Source organism: Apostichopus japonicus, chromosome 10 (assembly GCF_037975245.1).
Source record: "Apostichopus japonicus isolate 1M-3 chromosome 10, ASM3797524v1, whole genome shotgun sequence".
NCBI lineage: Eukaryota > Metazoa > Echinodermata > Holothuroidea > Aspidochirotida > Stichopodidae > Apostichopus > Apostichopus japonicus.
This window is the reverse complement of record NC_092570.1, coordinates 18421794-18441985: the sequence shown is the minus strand read 5'-3', so window position 1 is coordinate 18441985 and position 20192 is coordinate 18421794. Positions and strand designations below refer to the sequence as shown.

Below are 20192 nucleotides of genomic sequence, written 5' to 3'. Positions count from 1 at the left end.
AAGGCTGAATTTCGCATTTTTCTTTTGAGTTTGCTTTTTATGAAATGACCAAATGTGACAAAAAAACTTCAACATGTCTATAGGTGACTTGACTTGAGTTTACCACAATAACTACTTATTGTTTTAATGTAATACAGTCATTTTCTAACTCATCGAGAACAAAGTTTACAAATGACTAGAAGAACTGGTCTTACCTCTTCTGGTACCATGTCCTTCTGTACCTGAGTGACCTGATTTACATCGTGTCCGGCATCCAACCGATATGGCCCTCCCATACCCCCTAGACCGGCCGTCCCTCTGCCACCTGCCAAGAGAGCGATTAGTTAACTATTGATAAATTGATCACTGTGCTACAAAGTATTGTCCTGTATATTAATATTGATCTTTAGTAAGTACATCCCATGAATATTACTGATATATTGAATGTTATATATAACTATTGATCTTAAGTAAGTATTGATCCCTATAAAACTAATAATATATTGACCAATTTGATATTACTGATATATTGATCACTATACAAATATGGATCTTTAGTGAATATTATTGATATATTGAATGTTATATAACAATTAATCTTTAGTAAGTATTGATCGCTATGAAACCACTTATATATTAATCACTGTGATATTACTGGTATATTGTTCACTAATATATCGATCGCTAAATAACTATTGATCTTTAGTAAGTATTGATCGCTATGAAACCACTTCTATATTATTCTCTGTGATATTACTGATACATTGATCGCTAATATATTGATCGCTATACAACTATTGATCTTTAGTAAGTATCACTATGAAACCACTTATATATGAATCACTTTGTTGTTGCTGATATATTGATTGCTATATAACCATTGATCTTTAGTAAGTATTGATCGTTATTAAACTACTGACATATCGATGACTATGAAACCGGTAGATAAACTACTACTAAAAAAGAGCTTTGCATAAGAAAAATCTGTTAAATGTAAGTGATGGACCTGCTCACAGCATGCTTAAAATTGTTTCCACTACGTACTTCAATCAATTAGTTATAATCAAAATGATATGTTTGTGGCTATTAAAGTTCCGTCCCAAACATCAGAAAAGGTGTAGAAAGGTGTAGAAAGGTGTAGTCCCCTGGGTACCCTCTCTAGATCTGCCCCCTGCTGAGGGTTCCACTGATGGTCTGTGTACCTACCTGTCCCTCCTGCCCACATACCACCTCCCACGTGAGGTTGATTTGCAGGATCGATCTTTCCCATCTTTGGCTCGGGAAAGTCCATCGAATTGCTTTCTCTCTCAATTGTCAGCTGAAAAAAAGTATTTGAAGGATACTTTCAAATGTGTATCATTACTATTTGATAACATTTTGTGGGTAAAAAACTTCAACTGCTTGATGACATCTGTTCTTTCATAAGTTACTGTCAATTGTCAATGTGTCAATAGTTATAGAAGAATATTTGAAATATGTTTTAATAATTTCTATGAGATTTTAACTTTGGTGGCTACCATCAAACCACACTCCATTTTTTTATATATTATTATTACTACTTTTCAAAGTTTTGATAATTTGGTAAAAAAAATTCCAGCTTCATATTGATTATATGTTGTAATCTAGGAGAATTTAAAGCGACTGCTGTCTACTTATGTTCTTCTTCGGAACTTCAAAAACGTAGTGTTAATAATTACTTTAGAAATGGTAAACTTCTTACATTAACAATAGAATTATTACTTATTTCCTCATTTCATCTAGCTGGAACTTTGAAAGCAGAAAAAAGCACCTCTGACACAGGTTTAAGATTGGAGGGGTTGGGGGAAATAAGTTGAAAGCACTGCCTACAGCAACACCAAGCTTGTGTGAAAATCATTGCTATGAACATTATTGGGGGTGGGGACATGGCCCTTCCCACCCCTTACTTGGTGTTGGAGGACCTGCAAAAAAATGCTATGATCAGTGTTGTTATAAAATGTACCTTACAGAAGGGAAGGGTATGACCTCTCGATTACCCTGATGTGGGAACGGAGGGGGGGGGGGGTGAGTGAGGGGTCAGGTAAATGCACTTAATAATCTCCTTATGGGATGTTTTTGGGTTGTCCTGGACTGTCACATAGGTGCAAAAAATGTCTGCATTTTTTAAAGTTTCGATTCTGATAGAAAGAAGGAATGGACCAATCAGAACACAGAACATATTCTTCTTTACCTGCACTGGTCTGCCATCTTCTCCAATCATTTCATGCCACTCTTGTAACGAATCCAACAGCTGGGTCCTCCCAGTCTCCCAGACACGGACGCTACCGCCGGCATCCACCGTGACCACGGAATCTCGAGGTGTCTTGCCGACCTGCAAGGGCGCTTGGTGGGCAGCCAACCAGTTTTGACCGTGATAATTGACGTGTGCACTGTGAAGATCATGGTTTCCGAGAGTCAGTTTTCTATGATCGTTGGTTTACTTTGAACTGTAATACATTAAGAGCCAAATTTCTCTTGAAAATCCATTCTCCCCGCAGATTTTACTGGGTTGTATCAAATGAAACTGGGGTGTAATAACTGGTTTTATGGCCTGGATAACCTTGCTCAGTTAAAAAGCTGAATTTCTCATGAAAATCCATTCTCCCAGCAGATTTTGCTGGGTTGTACTTGTAATGAAATCACTTTGAAGTATCTGTATAAAGTACTTTATGTTGTGTTTGCATTGTGAGCTTTGAGATACAGCTTACTCATGCTAGATCATGTTCACACCGCTTGTTATCAACAATCGCTGAACTCATTCAATAAACACACATAAATAGAAGAATCGTGTTCGTCCTTTCTTTGTTATTCTTAGTATCTGAAGGACTAAGCGTATAACACTACAGTTTTAAATGAAACTGGGGTGTAATAACTGGTTAATTGGCATGGATAACCTTGCTCAGTTTAAAAGCACAGAACTTAAACAAATCCTGTGGTTACTGGTTCGAATCCCATTTTAGCCTAAAATTTCTTTGTCCTTTTCAAATAAGATTTGAGCAGCTAGCTGTGTTTTGCGGCATAATTCAACTCATCATTAAATACACTTGGCCAAAGAATTTAATGTTTGTTTTGTCGAATTAACTACCACAAGAAAGGACTAATAAAAGCAGTACTTTGCGGGTGAATTAACAACAATCTGATGGTACCATATTCCATCATCAAAGGAGAGATAAAGACATCTGCAAACATTATGTCTTAAAAACCTTGAGAATGTATGTCAAAGGTACAACACAAACACTATTACATTACACCTATTACCTAACACACATAACAGATGTACCAAGCCTAGCCTAGCCTAATTTTGCCTATAGGAATCAGGCTGAAGTTGTTGTCATACAATGCTGACGGTAACAATCGGCAAACTGCAAACTGATTGGACTAGATGACTAACCTTATAGAGTTTGTACAGAACATTGGACTTGTAAATTGGGTGAATCTGCTGGGAAGTGGGAATATCGATAAGAAATGCACCCTGCTACTTTTAGTCACTGTGTCAAATCTCTACAGACCTGCAGTATCTATAGTGTGAAACTGCTGAGCACAAAATACTATGTCCTATGCAGCCAGGGGGTTGCAGGATGCCATAGCCCCCATCAGGCGCCCTACTTTTGACATGGTACCTGAAGGGTTTATTGAAGACTTAAGTTTACTGACCTTGGGATGGGGATGTATTTGACGTTATGAGCTGCAAGGTCATTGACCTCAAGGTAGAGACTGTCTTTCTTCAAAGCTTGCTCTTTGAAGAAAAGAGAGAGAGACGAGAAGTCAGCAGAATAAAAATCAAATATATCGAAAGCAATTTCTATTGACAGTTTAGTGTCTTTCTTCAACCAGACCAACACTTTACTATCATAATGAAAAGTACTTGAAAAATGTGGGTAAAGTTAATGGAAAATGGACCATTTTAATAGAAGATATTTCATAATAAACAAGATGTTATTCTTGCTCCCTCCTGCCAGTCACTCCACACCCAAACCCCCACCCCTTAAAATTGTTTATTTTGTTTTATTTTTATGGTGTATGTTTGTAGTTTTTGAGCAAGGACACATGTGATGATTCCATTCTCAAACATGAGGTATTCCATATTCAGCCAGACTTTTCTATTACTATTGGGACATAGATTGATTCTGGCCTGGTGTTTAAATTTAAACCCCCCCTCCCCTGAAGGAGGATGTTGTCATTTTTAAACATGGAGTTTGATATGAAAATTAGAAAATTACTGCGACTGGTTACCATGGAAACATACTTTGACAACTTGCCAAAGCAAAAGTAGCCCATTCATTGGACATTGTATAGGAACATATAAGCTTGCACAGGGAAATATCAGGGTAACCGTGGAAGAGTTCCATGACTAAAACAATTGATAACAAAACAACAAGACATAACCCTTGTTTACCTTTTGTGAGCATATCTTTCGGCACATTTCCACCTGGCACGACTTTTACGACCTGAGCGTTGCTGGGCAGTATGACCGGTGGTACCTCTGTGACCATCCGGCTAGGTCTCCAGGATTCATTGCGGTATGCCTCTAGGGGATCAAACTTGTTCTTAGGGCCCATGTTGGGGGTCTTTGGTTCCTCCTCTCTGGGGATACTGTAGATATCAATCGTTGACTATGGAATACGGAAAGAAAATTTACAGAAATTATCACAGAGCTAGCAAGAAAGTTACACTTGAAAGCATGATTTAGAATTTGTGAAATGAGGTAAATATCAAGGAAGGGACTATTAAAGTTGCTTGCTGTCACACTTGAGAAATATTTGAAATTAATAAAGAGGAAAATAGCAAAAAATGTGAAACTGATTACGATAACAAACATTACATCAGGAGACATAAATAAACAATATACTCAAAATTAATCATTTTAATATTTTGGACTATGTGAATATAACAGAGAAATGATGGGTTAGTGGGAGCTGGAGGGTGGGAGGAGGGTGGGTAGGGGTGTATTATTCAGAACGAAAAATTATCACTTTATTTCTTCTTTAAATGGATGATATCGTGACTTTATCGTCATGTCAAAGTGGCTAGATATGCTGGACAAAGTTGAAAAAACATAAGCAAGACACTATTTAAGCAAATCTGACAATATTTGAAATACATATTTGCATGATATTCATAAAGTTTGTGATAATAAAATATATGGTATGTTACATTATTGTCATGTTACATGTTGTATTACATGTTATCTTATATTTTGCTCTATATGTTATGTTATTTTATAGTTAATTTATATTACAATGAGATGGAAAAAATTTGTGAGCTGTGTTAAACACAAACTGGCCACTGTGTCAAGCACAAACTGGCCACTGTGTCAAGTACAAACTGGCCACTGTGTCCAGCACAAACTGGCCACTGTGTCAATGAAGTCCCCTACTAAGTGCTACTGTACACTCACCCTTAAGTCAGGCAGGCCGACAGCGAGGTTACCGTGTGAAGTTTCCTGAGTGAAGATTCTGTTAGGAGAATCTATGGTCTGTCCCAGCGCCTCGCTAAGATACGGCTTTGAGAGACTGTCTTGGGAGAAAACTGATCTAGGTTGTTCTGACAGAGGGTCATTGGTGGCTGGAGTGGAGGTTGGCTCTGGGGGGGAAAACATCATTTTTGTGGTAATAAATCCAAATTACTAGCAGCATTTTACGATGGATGGTAAATTTTGATCAAATCTACCACGTACTGGTCGAGATAATAATGCTGCAACTGATCGAAATGAAGCAGATATCTTTCAAGCTGGTTTCACCACAGGACAGCTAGATACATCATTGTGTTATACATCATTGTGTTTTCTCAATGGCATTCTTGGGTAAGGCTTTCTTAAGTGAAATCCTTCTTGCAACTTATATTTAAAGCCAAGAAAATATCTCAGAAGAGGGGCCCAGGCCACTCCCTTGATGTGCCCCTTAGTAGCCTAAATGTTACATGGCTTAGTCAGAATGAAGCACTGTAACACACAATAATGTATCTCTAAGCAACAATGAGAAGAGTACCGTGTGTACCTGTCATGCCAGGTTCCACTTCAAACAGCGCATGTAACTGCGATACCGGAGAGGAACTGTCCGGCTTAGTGAGCAGGTAACGACTGCAGAAAGGTACAAAGTGGAAAACGGAAACAAGATCAAATTAGACAAAAAGTCGCGAATATTTGTGGGAATAATAGTTTTAGTAGTGTATGTTTTACTGATGAATATTCATGAAGTACATTTCCAATGGTATGTGAAATGAGTTTCACTTATGCAGTACAGTTACAGACAAGTTCACAATCACTATTTCCCTTCTCTGCCCACCCCCCCCCATATTTCCCTACATATATACACCAAATTCCAAAGAGAGATCTTAATCATACAAGTTTTCGAAGGATAAAATTTCTCACAATTTCAATAAATGTCTTACTTCTTTGTCTCTGCCTCTGTCACCAGCCAAGAGTCCTCGGAGAGAATGTTAAGATGTTCTATCTTCACCGGCAGCTCTACACTGGTCACCGAATTATTCAAGATGTCAATAGTATCGATATTATTCCTTGAAAATACGAGAAACAAATAGAATGAAGTGTGAGGAACCAAGAATACTTTGTACTTGATAATATTAAAACACCTTAAATTAAGCAGTCTGCTGCTCTCAGTTTGTATCAGAAAGTATTTACATATAATATACTAATTTTACGTTTCTGAACATTTCTTCACTGAATTATATTTAATTAAAACCTCTGTTTGTGTTTTATAGCACCTTACGCCAATGCCTGATGCAGAGCATAGCCTGATTGTAAAGTATTATGAGCCAATGTGTAACTATATTGGTCTGATCACTGTTAGAGAAATCTTGTCAAGAAAGTTGACAAGAGTCTGAGGAGGGGGTAGTGATGTACCCCTTCCCCCTACCCTTCTTTGCAGGAGTATTGGTGTTGATATATAACAAAATCCATTGCCAATCTTCATAGTCGTTTAGCTTTAAAAAAAAATCAATCTTTATCCTTTGGTAGACAGTCAATCAACATTCATCAAAAATCTATAGTTCTCAAATTACTTCTCTTCACCTCGATCCAAGATTTAAAGAAAATAAAAATTGTTGCTGATTTTCTTACCCATTGTCTTCATAAAAGACCAACTTGTTTTGATGACTCAGCTCTCCACACATCTTATAGAGTCCATGTTCCGGGGGTCCAATCTGCCTAATAATACGGACCGTGGCATTCTCAAGTGCCGTGTTCGGGAGTAACCTAGCTACAGATCCATTCGATGGGTCGACTAAGAGGATGGCGTTACTCTGTATGTTAAAAAAAAAACAATTTTTTTACAATTGAACATCTTTCTTTTTTTTTATTCAAAATACAACAAATATCTTACGATCCTATCATTTTTCTATCAGTATAACTCAAACCAGGAATATGACAAAACATATAAATATATCTCGATGATCAAGTTGGGATTTGAAGAATTTTGATTCACATCTTTCATTTTCTCGTTATGTTAAATGTATTAAATACCTGTATGTCTTTATACCTCCCCCCCCCCATTTTTTGTGTATCTCTGTCAGTTTTACATCTGACGTAATCCTTCTAGGATGAAAGCTAACTTTTACACTTTTACCAACACAAACGGTTTTCTCCAAATTTTGTATCAGTGAGGTTGTCTAAATCAGACTTGTATGAGTCCAGTCGAGTCATCACCAGTGACTTTTCTGGGCTCAAATTCAAGTAAAATTTCCAAGTTGAATCATTGACTGTAGTTGCTGTACTATCTCTTTTGGGGGGAATGATTTGACGAACTTATTGGAGTTGCATCACTTTTGAAATTAAACTGAATCTAGTCACGAGAGTTGTTACAAATGCTGTGTCTGTAAACACATGAATCAGTTACTCCGGCCTACCTCTGAGAGTGGAATCGGTTTCAGATCTCATCCATATTCTAACTGATAATGAACACTTACCGAATGTCCTACATTATTATTCACAGAAATAGTATTTACAAAATATTATTTACAGAATACTCATCCTTGTTCAGCACTCCCCTTCCAGGGAATAATTTAGCGTTCAAAATTTTGAGTGGCAGTTTTGATCTACGTCTCTTATAAGAAAATATAGTTCCTGTGTGCAAAAAACTGACGTATATCTTTGCACTTGTATAGCTATTTGACAGTAGTGCATAGCAATTTGCGATGCGATGCTAGATAAATTATTTCCTGCCCTCTATACCACCCTCCACTTCCCGACTCGATTGCCGATCCCATATCATACAGCTTAGCAAGATGCTATACTATTAGATACAGCATACATCTGTACTCTTCTTTATAGTTCTCACCTTCTCTTCAAAAAGTATCACTTGTCCAGCTAACTTTCCTCCGAGAGCTGCCAATTGGACCTGCTTTGACCCCATGCCGGGGTAAAGGTCATAGAGGTCAAGGAATTGGATGGTATTCCCCATGACTTTCATGCTGTACAGACACATAGGGTTACCCCCTGCTATGTGAATGGTGCTGTCATTATAATCTGACAGGTCAAAGTGAGGTCAAGAGATAACAAGGACATTACTTTAAACAAGAACATTGTAATCTGTTGGATTGAATTTTGCCAGAACATATAAAGTAACATTGCAACCTGATGAGATCAATGTTACAAAAATATTACATTAAACAAGAACATTGTAATCTGATGTATCAATGTCACAAGGACATTTCATTAACAAGGATCAAATGTACCAGAACATGTATTAAACAGTAACGTTACAGCCTAATGGATCAATGTTGTAGACTGCATTGAGAAGACATATTGTTAAGTTAATGGGTCAAATTTAACCAGAACAGAACAGAACTGTAACTGAACAATGGAAAACCGACTGGGAATTTATGGATAATCATAAATGAGCACAGAAATATTTGGCTAGAACAAGATTTGAATTGATGACTTCAATGTTACAAGCTGTGCAGTGCTGTACCAACCAAGCTATCTAGCACTTAATTGGTCCTGACAACCATATAGCCCATTTCTGGGGGCGCCAGTCAGAAACCATAGTACCTTGCATACCGTGTCACCAAGGATAACACCCCCATGTTCATTGGATACAATCTAGAAAGCGACAGGAAATGGAACTCAAGAGATCTATGGCCTTAATGGATTTATGTACACCCAGAAATTAGACAAGCTTAGATCCTGACTGATATTAACCTCAAGTCATTACCAGTTCAACCTGGTTAGCCCTCGCTTGGTTTATACCCGGAAAAAAACGATGATTGTCAGGGTATCACATGATCTATGAAGTAACCACAGCCGTCTTCTTTATCTTACTCCTCAAGTTCTTTTGTGAAAGTTTATTCCTGCTGCAGCTGCTTCATCAGCTAAGATAAGGAAGACGGCTTTGATTACTTCGTAGATTGCGTGATACCCGGATTTTTTTTTTCTGGGTATAAACCAAGCCAAGGTTAACCAGATTGAATTTGGTGTTTGAATTATTCCAAGTTTTTAATACTGTAATTTCTTTGGCTAGTAAACAAACACCACTCTTTCCTTTCCTCATCCAAACCCCTCTCCAACTTTACTTTATATTGATACAACTAATTGACTACATACCTTGCGATATTGCCATAGCTGTCGGTATGTTCATTTCACTCAGAGGAAGCGTCCAGGCAGTCACCTGCTCCGTAAACTCCAATGATCTAGCTTCAGAACGCTCCAACGGGAACTCTTTAGGAGCAAGGTAGGCTGGTCCCTATCGTATACGTTAAAGTAAACACAAGTAGTGTATCAAAAACTTAGCCTAACATTTATTACTACTTTTACATATTTGCATCTTCCAGAAATGTGGTTTTGAGATGGAAAAAAAAAACATGTTCTAGTTCCTTTCAAAGAATTCTTCACTGACATTAGAAGAAACAAATATCAATGAGAGTCAAGTTACTCCAAGAGTTAGGTTGTTAACTATTTTGAGGGTGAAGTTTGAAGACAATACTCCTTAAAATGTTGTTATAGAGATTTGGGTGGAATGGGATCCATCTGTACTCCTCTTGTGCCAGTAATCAGCTTGTGTCATGACTCAATGTAGCTTCATTGTTGATTTTATTGTTAAGCAGACCGCACACTCTGCTCGGCCAAAATCGAGAATGACTGGACTTGACCAGCTTACGATGTATCACCGTGGATAGTACGGCAGTGAGTGTACTTTAATAATAAGACTGCAACGATTCAAAGTATTTGTCAAACTTTTTAGCTGCTTTGGTGTCAAAGTCTGGCAAACTGAACATATATTGCTAACCCGGAATTGGTAAGGGGCAGACAATTTGCAGCCGTTTGACGACTAAAATTTCCCAGTTTGAACAGATGTTAATCCAATCACAGGGAAGTTACTTTGGATGTGACCAAAACGAACAAAAACACGAAAACAGTCGTTTTGTGTACTCATCAGAATGTCAGTGTGTGGAGGTCCGTTCTACGACCTTTCTGTGAGGATCCACAATTTATGGGCTTTGAACCAAGAGAGTGGGTCACAAAAACTTTTTCAGTAGGTTGCACAATTTTTTTCTAGATGTCTTATAAATTTATCTTCAGTTTCACAAGCTTGTCTGAGCTTTCAAGCATTCTGAACATCAATCCTGAGTGGCGGGGGATTGGGGGGGAGTTTGGTGGGTTGTGGCTCGGTGCATACTCGTCAAATCTCCTGGGTCTTCGGCCTAAAAGTTGACAGTTTACCACTGCACTAGTGACACTTATCAGAGTAATGTCTTCTCTTCTTTTCCTCTAACCATGTAAAAAGGAACATTTTGCTGCAGCAAACAAACATAACAGTTATCATGTTCGCCGATGGGTGTTTCTCTTTTAAATTTGTGGATCAGTTCTTCACCGATAAATGTTGCCTGTCTAATAGCAAAAATAGCTACTAACTTATGAAACAGTATCTAGTAACAAACAATAAGTTCTTAAAATTGTATTCAAAATACTGACTAGAACTAGTTTTTTTTTTTTACCTTCACCCGGAGCTTTTTCTCCTGGACAGGACAAATCATTTTTCTTCGAGTGTTCCCTCTATCAGAGAAGACCCATTGGGAACTTAGTTGCATTGGAGGCAGAGAATACCTAATAAGAGGAAGAATGAAAGAAGGAAAGTAAGACAAGACTGCCAAACTTTTTTTGTTTTCAAGACTTTTTAATTTTATCCAATCATTTCCATTTTCCTGTTTAAATTCAGAAATCATATTTTTGATGCTACTACTATCATTACTACTCTGGCTTTATATTCATTCATTCTTCCTCTTTAATTTAAAATCAGAAAATGAATCAAAATTAAAATACTGTTTTTTTTTCGTTTTTTTTCAATATTTATTTCATTATTTTCAGATTTACATTAGCATCATTCACAACTTAGACAATGCAGCATATTTCTTAAAAAGAATGACATTTTATGAAACTAAGTTATGATCCTTGCAAATGAAGTGAAGTACAAACACAGAGAGATCATGGTAGGTTTTTACAGATATGGTAAGATGAGAGTTATCAAGGAATATCCATCCCGGACATTATGCAGCTTTTATACTGATTTTGGTCAATTTTCAGCAGTGTTTGGAGCTATAATCACAAAACAATGCAACATTCATTTCAAATAAGGAGTAAAAACTGAAAATAATTAGTTTTCTTTTTGTGCACATCTTTAAAAATTGCTCACTACTGAATATTCATGTAAAATCAAGGAGAGTGTCTTGTTGCATTGAAATCTTGAAAATTATTTAAAAAAAAGATTTTTGATTTTATATTCTGTACCCTTGAATAATTGCCATGATATTACCCACCAAAGAAAATAGCTGCAAAATCAAATTTACCTATAAACAGGCTAATGCATACGCTACCTTCCTATTATAGGCACATGATCAAACACACACTTTCAACAAAGGTAACTTTCATGAGGAATGGAATTTAAGTATCAAACTTATTTTGTTCTAAAGAGATATTTGCAAACAAAGTTCCTGCAACCTTCAATTATGTCAAATAATTAAGTCTTTCTTTCCTTATCATGACAACTCTAGTTCTTAATGATTACTAAAGTGTGACATTTATATGTATATAAAGGTTATTTTTACAAGTTTCAAATTTAATATGCCTTTCACTTCCTAGCTCATCTATTCCCAAATCAGAATGTACCATCAGAGTCTAAATTTTATTTGAAATTCTCAAGGTCACAAGTCAGAAAAAGGGAGTCAGATATTGTTTTATTTTTGCTATATTTCTTTTGTCTTAGTTTTCCTCTCTCTCTGTCTCTCTCTGAAATTCTCTTATTAACTCTCTGCACCATCTTCATCCCACACCTCAAGATTCTCATGCGACGTTCCACTCTATTAGTTTACATAACGCTCTCGCAAAGTCAGCTCCCACTCTTAAAGACATGCAGATATCTCATTCTTGCACGAATAAGGTGAAACGATTCCCAGATGAGCTCTCGCTGGTATTTCATGTTTGTGTGAGAAAACTATTTATACCTGTTGCCATCTCCCACCCACCTCTGACCTCTGCTATGATTAATACAGTCATTTATTCCAATGTTAGTCTTCATTCCAAAGACACACAAATGCTCACTCTTGTGCTAGCTGTACGATTCCTGATTGAGCCCCCACTGCTATTTCAAATTCATGTAAAAGTAATGTTTCCTAATCCAACCCACCTCTGACCCCCCTGCTATGTTACAATAATTTATCTCAATGTAAATAGCCTCCACTTCTAAGACACACAAATGCTCACTCTTGTGCTAGCTGTACGTTTCCTGGTTGAGCCCCGACTGGTATTCCATGTTTGTGTAATACAGACGTCACTTGTTCCCGGACTTCCTTGTTGTAAGCATCAAAGTCAAAGACATTGGAGACTACCTGAGCTAGACCCTCCTTGGGGAATTTCTGTCAAGAAATGGGAGAGAAAAAAAAACCCAATAAACTTACTTAGCCTTTCAAAAAATGATACAAACCTAACTTATTTCATTTTGTGGATCTTTGTTACTAAAATTCATCCTATTCATATAATCTGTTGTATTCATTGCACAAATGTAAACTGGACTAGCTATAAAAAACAAAGTGCTATTGTTTCTATGGTGTTCAAAGCAAAGTCACACAGGTGTCTGATGTCAAAGTGTCCGATCGTCAAGTGTTTTGCCAAGAGCCTATAAAAGTGTCCAAGCATTAGCATTTGTTATAAATGTGACTTTTTTGTTGAATATGAAAACGCATCTCTGTACCTGCAAATGTTTAACCATGTTGACGACTTCCCTGGTCGAGTATGGATATGAGATCAGGCTTTGGTCTGCCATACTCCTCAATTCACTGAATGCGAGGACTAACTTTTTCAGGGTCTGTTCTGGGACCTCAGGACCGTACCTCCTCAGCATGGCTAATTCTGATTCGATATCTGGGTTATCGATAGCGTGGCAGCTGAAAATATCTCCTGAAGGGTGCAGAGACCGAAGAATTAATCACAACACATCATAATTAAAAAGTCAATAAGTAAAATATCTACTCCATTCATAGCTGTTACAGTAGAGAGGCCGTCGAGAAGTGGTCAGAGGGACGGATTTCAATCAAACCTGCCGACAAAAAATCATCTCACAACCTTGCAGTAATTGATAACGCTGGCCCAAAGACCTTAAGCTTGACCTAATCCTACTGTACACATTATTCAATCTACGTATAGTGAGATTATGATTCTATTTAGCTCCTTGCTTCAGAATTTTTTTCTCTGGCTCCGGAGAGAAATTAATTGAGAACCGTGCAATAGTGTCTGATATCCAGTTTTATGGAAAGCATGTGTCTGATGTTCCGGACAGCACGGTTTACCGGATACAATGGTCTACTGAGACCATGACAGCTATATATCACCTAAGGAGTTGAATGATCAAAGAATGAATGTATAAAATAGTCAAATAATACTGTTCATTCCAAAACAAATAATTCCATAGTGAGAGGATTTCCTTGAAATGTACAGCTTATGTTTTTCGTTTCAACCGACTGATGAAGAAGATCCTACCAATATTCAAAGTTTAGCTAGTACAAACTTTTTTGTTTAGCAGTAAAGCAGTTTTTTGTTAACAGTTCTCCTCTCTTTGACAGAGATTTTGAAGTAATCTTGCCTAAACCATGAAGGCACACTCAGAACAAACAAACATCTAGTTACCACTTTTGACCTAAAACACATCAAACATCGATAGACCTAGCTGTTCACTTACCTAATGAACCAAAGAAGTCATTTCCCAGGAATGGAAACCCTGGACGGTTGGCCAGGACCATCATTTTGAAGTCCGGATGCGTAACAATGACGTTATCCGATGGCTGGAAATTCGAGTTCCCTATTTGGAAAATAAAAATAAAATAAAATAAATTTATATTAAATATTATTAAATTATTATATATTGCTTTACATTTTATGAGTTTCATAATTCATTTATTGCTAGTTGTTAATAGCTATAGAAAAAATGGTTACAAGTAATTTCTTCGTATTTGACCTTGTACCTCACAAAAAAATGATCTTTTATAATCAACTCTACATTTCGAAGTCCTACTATGCATTGCCAGCATCACCGATGCCATTATTTCTCTGCTTTGTGTAGTGTTTCATATAATTTGTATACTATAAAGTCAGAGGTCAACCGAGGGTCAGAACTGACTTCGACCAATCGCATTTCAGGTGTTGCACCCACGCATGCCTCTTGTGTAAGAATGCTTGCACTCCAAGTTGTTTAAAATGTTTTAATTCTTTATCCATTCGACGTTGAACTATGGACTTATATTTCTCCTGAATATTTTCTTTTTCATGTATGGGCCCACTGTAATCCCTAGAATGACACTGTAAGCTGTAGTGTAATGCTTTTGTAATGCTTTTGTCACCCTGATCAAATGATGTAACATTATAACATAATCGGATACCCCTTGACTACAATTACTACAACAAAGTATAGGAAACTGAATAAGCTAGAACTTTATAAAGACCGGGACAACCTCCATTCTGGATGTGGCCTGGAAAATTCAAGTTTTCCTGTATTAGTATATAGTATACTATTATATTACCTGAGACAATCTTCCTGCCATCTGCTAGGGTCATTTCTCCGCTCTCGACGAGAGATTTCAGAATACAGGTAACGTGGGTGGGCGCTTTGTCGGCTTCGTCCACCACCAAAATGTGGCCGTACTTGACCGCCTGGACCTAAGAGACCAGCGAAAGAGAGTTTCAATTCAGATATGAAAACATGCAGGGGGGAGCCACTTGGCAATAACTATTATGACCTTAACAAAATAGCGAAATGATTGGACATTCTACGTTAAAAATCAGAGTAAAGAACGGTTGGAAGAATAGCTTAAAATTAAACTAAAATAGGTGCCCAAAACATGTGACATTGGTTTTGTTTAATACAAGTAATAAATTTCAGGTAGCATGTTAAATTTCTTGGTTATAAGTTTATTTTGTGAATGTTACAAGTCTTCTCTTTAGTGTACGTAAGTTATGACATCCATGGCATTTCTTTCTAAACGACACATATCATCGAAAAAAACTTTCTTGAGCAAAGGCCTTTTAAGACTCGTTGAGAAATGTTTCAATGGTGTGCATAAATGTCAGGCTTTTCCATAATTTATTGAATATTTTATTCATACTGACATATATGTGGTCTACTTAATGTACTCACCAATGGTGAGTCTTCATAGACAATGACACCATCTTGAACGGTTGGCTGTAGTGTTAGGGTTTGCACGGTTGTGTCTCTACAAAGAGATAAAGAAAGGAAAAGATAAGAAAAGACGAGGAATACAGATCATGGCATATTCAATGTGTTTCTATCTCAAGATGAAGAGTATTAAAGGAGAAAGTATGTAATTCATACCCAACAATGTCTACAGCTTTTACATAATGAAACAACGAGTTAAAGGTGTCGTGTAGCAGGTTTAATAGTGTGTTTGCCCCACGACCAATTAGGTTCCCAGGTACCAGAAACCCAGCTTGAACCAGATTCTTATGAACTATTCTAAATTGCTACTGTGCGGTGTTGTCCGAATGGAGTCTTCTGTGGTTTGGGAATTGAGAAATGGGTTATTATTATGATCTTACTATGGTTTTGAAACAACATTATTCACCCTGGCTGCAATACATTCATGATGAATGAGGTGCCATCAAAACTCTCTCAGTATTTGAAAAATATTCAGACGGGATGTTTAATCACGACGACGATGTTCAGTTGCAGTCCCATGCGCAAGAAACGGTGATGCATTAACATGCCTGCCGGTAATACTCCCAACACTCATCATATCCTTAGTTATTCTCACAAAACCTCATCATATTATTAAGGAATTAGGCTTGTTATAAGCCAGCTTTCATCCAGGATCATCATGTAAAATGGGTTTTTCAAAATAGCTTCTTAACGGTACCTGTTGCAAATCTATGCTATAATTGCAGTACCTTAAGTCGTTATTTTACCTCATAATGCAGCAAACATGAACAGACTACAGAATCTTCTCAAAAATATATCTATGCAAATGAATCAAACTACTGTTTTTAGCAATATACAATTACTTGATTATCACATTGTTTTGTTTATAATTATCTATAATATACTACCTACCTGTGCAGCTGTATGTATTGTCTCGGCCTGTTCATGAGATGCAAGAATCGATCCACAAGTTTGTTTTTCCCCACTCCTTGATTCCCTACGAGCAGAAGGTCCTCTCCTAACTTGTAGTCCTTCAACATGTCTTCCATGACCATCATGTGCTTCAAAGAAATAATACAAACAGGAACAAGGTAAACACATTAATACCTTCCAGAATTTGGGAGAAAACAGGGGTGGAGGGGGAGGGTGTGGGGGAGGATGTAACTGGGTGCTGAAGCCTTGGTTGGTCAGAATACAAAGGTGTGATCTACAATTTTCCCACTCAAACTGAGCCATCAAATTCCAAACAAAAATGTTACTGAGATAATAAATAGCCTGGTGTAAACTTTCTATTTCAATGTACAATCTGCTTTTCCCTGAGAGTGTAGAACAACTACTTTGGTTTCTTGTGATATGGTCTTTGTGTTTCCAGTAATGATGCATACCTGAGGGTTTTCGTAGAAAAGTGTATCTGGGACCATAGTTCTATTTTCTGGGTTGTAAACTGGCATTTCTGTGTGTCCAATTCTGAGAAGACCATTATTTATTTCACCTGAAGAAAAGAAAAGATATATATATATATGAAAGGGAATTGAGTTGCAAAATCCAGAGTGACTTCTACCCTCCTCTGGAATTCGAACCCGAATATATATATATATATATTTCTCTTCATTGTCCAATGCTACACAGAACTTTGCTATATATATATATATATATATATATATATATATATATATATATATATATATATATATATATATATATATATATATATATAAATATATATATATATATATATATATATATATATATATATATATAAATAAATATTAATCAACAATTTATAAAATGTAAATGTAATAAGAAATAAATGAAGGCTAAAGTTTCTCCAAAATGTCATAAAATATGAATACGTACATGTGATTGATTTGTCTACATCAGCCATTGACATGGATTCAACGGTCGGTCTGCTCGGGGTGATGTCCAACCTCTCTAATGTCTCCTCCAGAGCATCTTTAGCGATGCTCGGCAAAAACCTGCCAAAATGGATGAGGAAAACAGGACTGAAATTTTGCTGTTATACTGAGAAATTTTATAATATTTTCAATCAAGTAGAAAGATTGAGAATCAAACTTTTAACCTTTAATAGAAAAAGTTCTATTAAATGGTAAATGTCAGATCAGTGGCGGACTAAGCAGAGGGCCGTCCACCCAACGTACCAATCAGGGTGTGCCATCCCATAATATATGAGGGGGGTGGCTTGCCAGGGTACTGTTACGGATGGTGGAGGTAGCCACTTGGAAAAGGGGCCCCAATTCTCATTAGTACTAATGTTTTGTCCAAAAATTACGGGAAAATATCTGTTATTTTGCCCGAAACGTAGCCTGCATTTTTCTCATTGCCAGTTTGTATATGACACTATAAAAAGTAACTTATAAGTATTAATTTTCACAAAATTAGTTTCTTTTAGTTTGGGATGAGAAGACGAGAGGATGAAGTTCTCCTGTTTACCTTGATAAGCAAGCCTTGCTGACAGCTTCGTACAAACTCTCGTTCTCGTACTGGGAGATTCTTTTGGCTATTCTGACGAGATTTCGGGTCGATAATGAGGTAGATAACGATTGAAGCTGAACAAAAGAAAACGTTACATTCGAGTGAGTAATACAGCTGACTAAAGGAAGACTTGAATATTTCATAACAAAATAAAATCTGGATTATATGGACATTGAAATTGAAACTTTTCGACTGGATTTTCATTCAAATGGAAGACAACGATGTTATCATTTGAGTGTTCTCATTTATATGAAAGATTTTATTCAGTAACATTAATTCTCATAGAGCTGTGCTGATGTCCAATAAATCCACATGTCCCACCCCTGGGTGCCGTGATAAATCTAAATGTCTCTCACCGTGTGATCACTGGAAGTCCTCAACATGTGTGTGAGGTGTAGAAGCTTGTGCATACTCTCGCTGGGAGCTGATGTCTCCTGTACAAAGAAAACAAAACAAAGGAAAGAAAAAAGGCTGAGATTTACAAACTGTGAGGCAATGGTTAGCAGAAGAAACCATTCTTACACATACAATCATTAAACTTAAATCATTGTGGCTTCAATTGAAATTTGATAATTTAAAGATTGCTGGAGACTAAGTGTAGGGATTTCCAAGTGGACAGAGTGAAGAAAAGAAAGTCCTAGTGCTGTCAAGAAAATAGAAAGATGTTAGAGGTTGGGGGTAAGGAATAGAGGACAGAGATTAACATTTACTGTAAAATCACCACTGAAAAGAGGGTTTGGCTCAACTTTTCAGAATGCTAATAAAAAACATTGACGATGATGACAGTATTGAACAATGACATAATTTTGTATTCCGATGACAACACTGCTGCAAAACTGTGAAAAATGAAAGAAATGTATGTTAAATTTTGTTAGTGTGATTTAACAGAGAAATTCCAGTGACATCAGAATTCAGATTATTAAAGAGACTGGGAGAAGGGTGAAACTCATATGACTTCACAATGGCATTATATGTAACTGTCACTTTTAATTAAAGCTTTACTACGATTATATATATTATTACGTATTGAGATGATAATGAATGCTAGGGACATCTTACCAGTCCTTGTAGTACTTGGGTCTCCTCCTCCAATGAGAGTGGTCTGAGATGGTGGTACATAAAGAGGGTGAGTAATTCTGGTGTCAGCCACTGCTGACTGCTGCTACCGATCACCGGTGGCTCTGCCAGAGCTATGATCCGAAAAGCCGGATGTATCTTGTAAATCTGTCTACAAATTCAAACAAAATAAATAAACATAGAAAGAAGAATTGTTATTAAAAAAAATAAAAAAATGAAATAAAAAAACAGACAAAACTGCTTGACTTCAACAACTTTTTACTTTTTCAGACTGATTCAATTCAAACAGTTTTCCAATTGAATATCTTTAACGGAATTTTGACATTAAAGTTAGCAAATTTAACCATGAATTGTTTCTTTCACACAGGCAGTGTGTATAATTTCTCTTGCTCTATGGACATACTCAAGTTTTCATGCTGGCAGTTATATGCTTATGTGTACAAACCGATATATACATTTGATAGAGGACTTACAGGGCCTCTATTGAAATTATGAACTCCCAATATTGGTGCCTAACCCCTGGATATAAATCAAGTGTTAATAGCCCAGTCCCTTGGTGTGTCTACATACACAGGAAGGGGGGGGGGGGCTAATCCTGGTGGAGACTGCTAATTTTTTTCACTGTTATAGATTTTTCTAAATAGTTCACAATCATTTCTAAGCTCACCTCAACCAATCAGAGATTATCCAGATACGGCCATGAACGTTTTCTGAAGGTCCGTTCACACTGTTATTAAAGTTATGCAATATGACTTTCTTTTGGGGATGAATATTCAAAGGGCTTACTTTTCAGCCAGTTGTTCCTCTGTGAGACCGCCCTTTTCTTTGACGTCCTCGTAGCGTTCGTGAGACAGCAGACGGCTGCCGTCGAAGAGACTCAACTCTCTGTCGTGGACTAACCTATAGACAAAAGGAATAGCCTCATTATGGGATATGATTTAGGAGATGGCTACCATTCAATACACAGAAAAC

At 36.9% G+C, this 20192-nt stretch overlaps 1 protein-coding gene across 1 annotated transcript in view; it reads right to left on the bottom strand.

Moving 5' to 3' along the window:
- Window positions 1–20192, bottom strand: part of LOC139974739 (von Willebrand factor A domain-containing protein 8-like) — a 37632-nt gene that overhangs the window by 7135 nt on the left and 10305 nt on the right. Inside the window, exons 14-37 of the mRNA XM_071982121.1 lie at window positions 20007–20120; window positions 19203–19371; window positions 18500–18577; window positions 18102–18217; window positions 17508–17626; window positions 17036–17142; window positions 16563–16711; window positions 15633–15708; window positions 15019–15154; window positions 14181–14300; window positions 13197–13402; window positions 12710–12861; window positions 10948–11056; window positions 9557–9695; window positions 8292–8479; window positions 7076–7257; window positions 6388–6513; window positions 5994–6076; window positions 5396–5580; window positions 4394–4610; window positions 3652–3733; window positions 2189–2387; window positions 1186–1297; window positions 195–304 (exon numbers count right to left, since the gene is read on the bottom strand). Coding sequence (XP_071838222.1) covers window positions 195–304; window positions 1186–1297; window positions 2189–2387; window positions 3652–3733; window positions 4394–4610; window positions 5396–5580; window positions 5994–6076; window positions 6388–6513; window positions 7076–7257; window positions 8292–8479; window positions 9557–9695; window positions 10948–11056; window positions 12710–12861; window positions 13197–13402; window positions 14181–14300; window positions 15019–15154; window positions 15633–15708; window positions 16563–16711; window positions 17036–17142; window positions 17508–17626; window positions 18102–18217; window positions 18500–18577; window positions 19203–19371; window positions 20007–20120 — 3274 coding nt within the window. The remainder of the gene's footprint in view (window positions 1–194; window positions 305–1185; window positions 1298–2188; window positions 2388–3651; window positions 3734–4393; window positions 4611–5395; window positions 5581–5993; window positions 6077–6387; window positions 6514–7075; window positions 7258–8291; window positions 8480–9556; window positions 9696–10947; window positions 11057–12709; window positions 12862–13196; window positions 13403–14180; window positions 14301–15018; window positions 15155–15632; window positions 15709–16562; window positions 16712–17035; window positions 17143–17507; window positions 17627–18101; window positions 18218–18499; window positions 18578–19202; window positions 19372–20006; window positions 20121–20192) is intronic.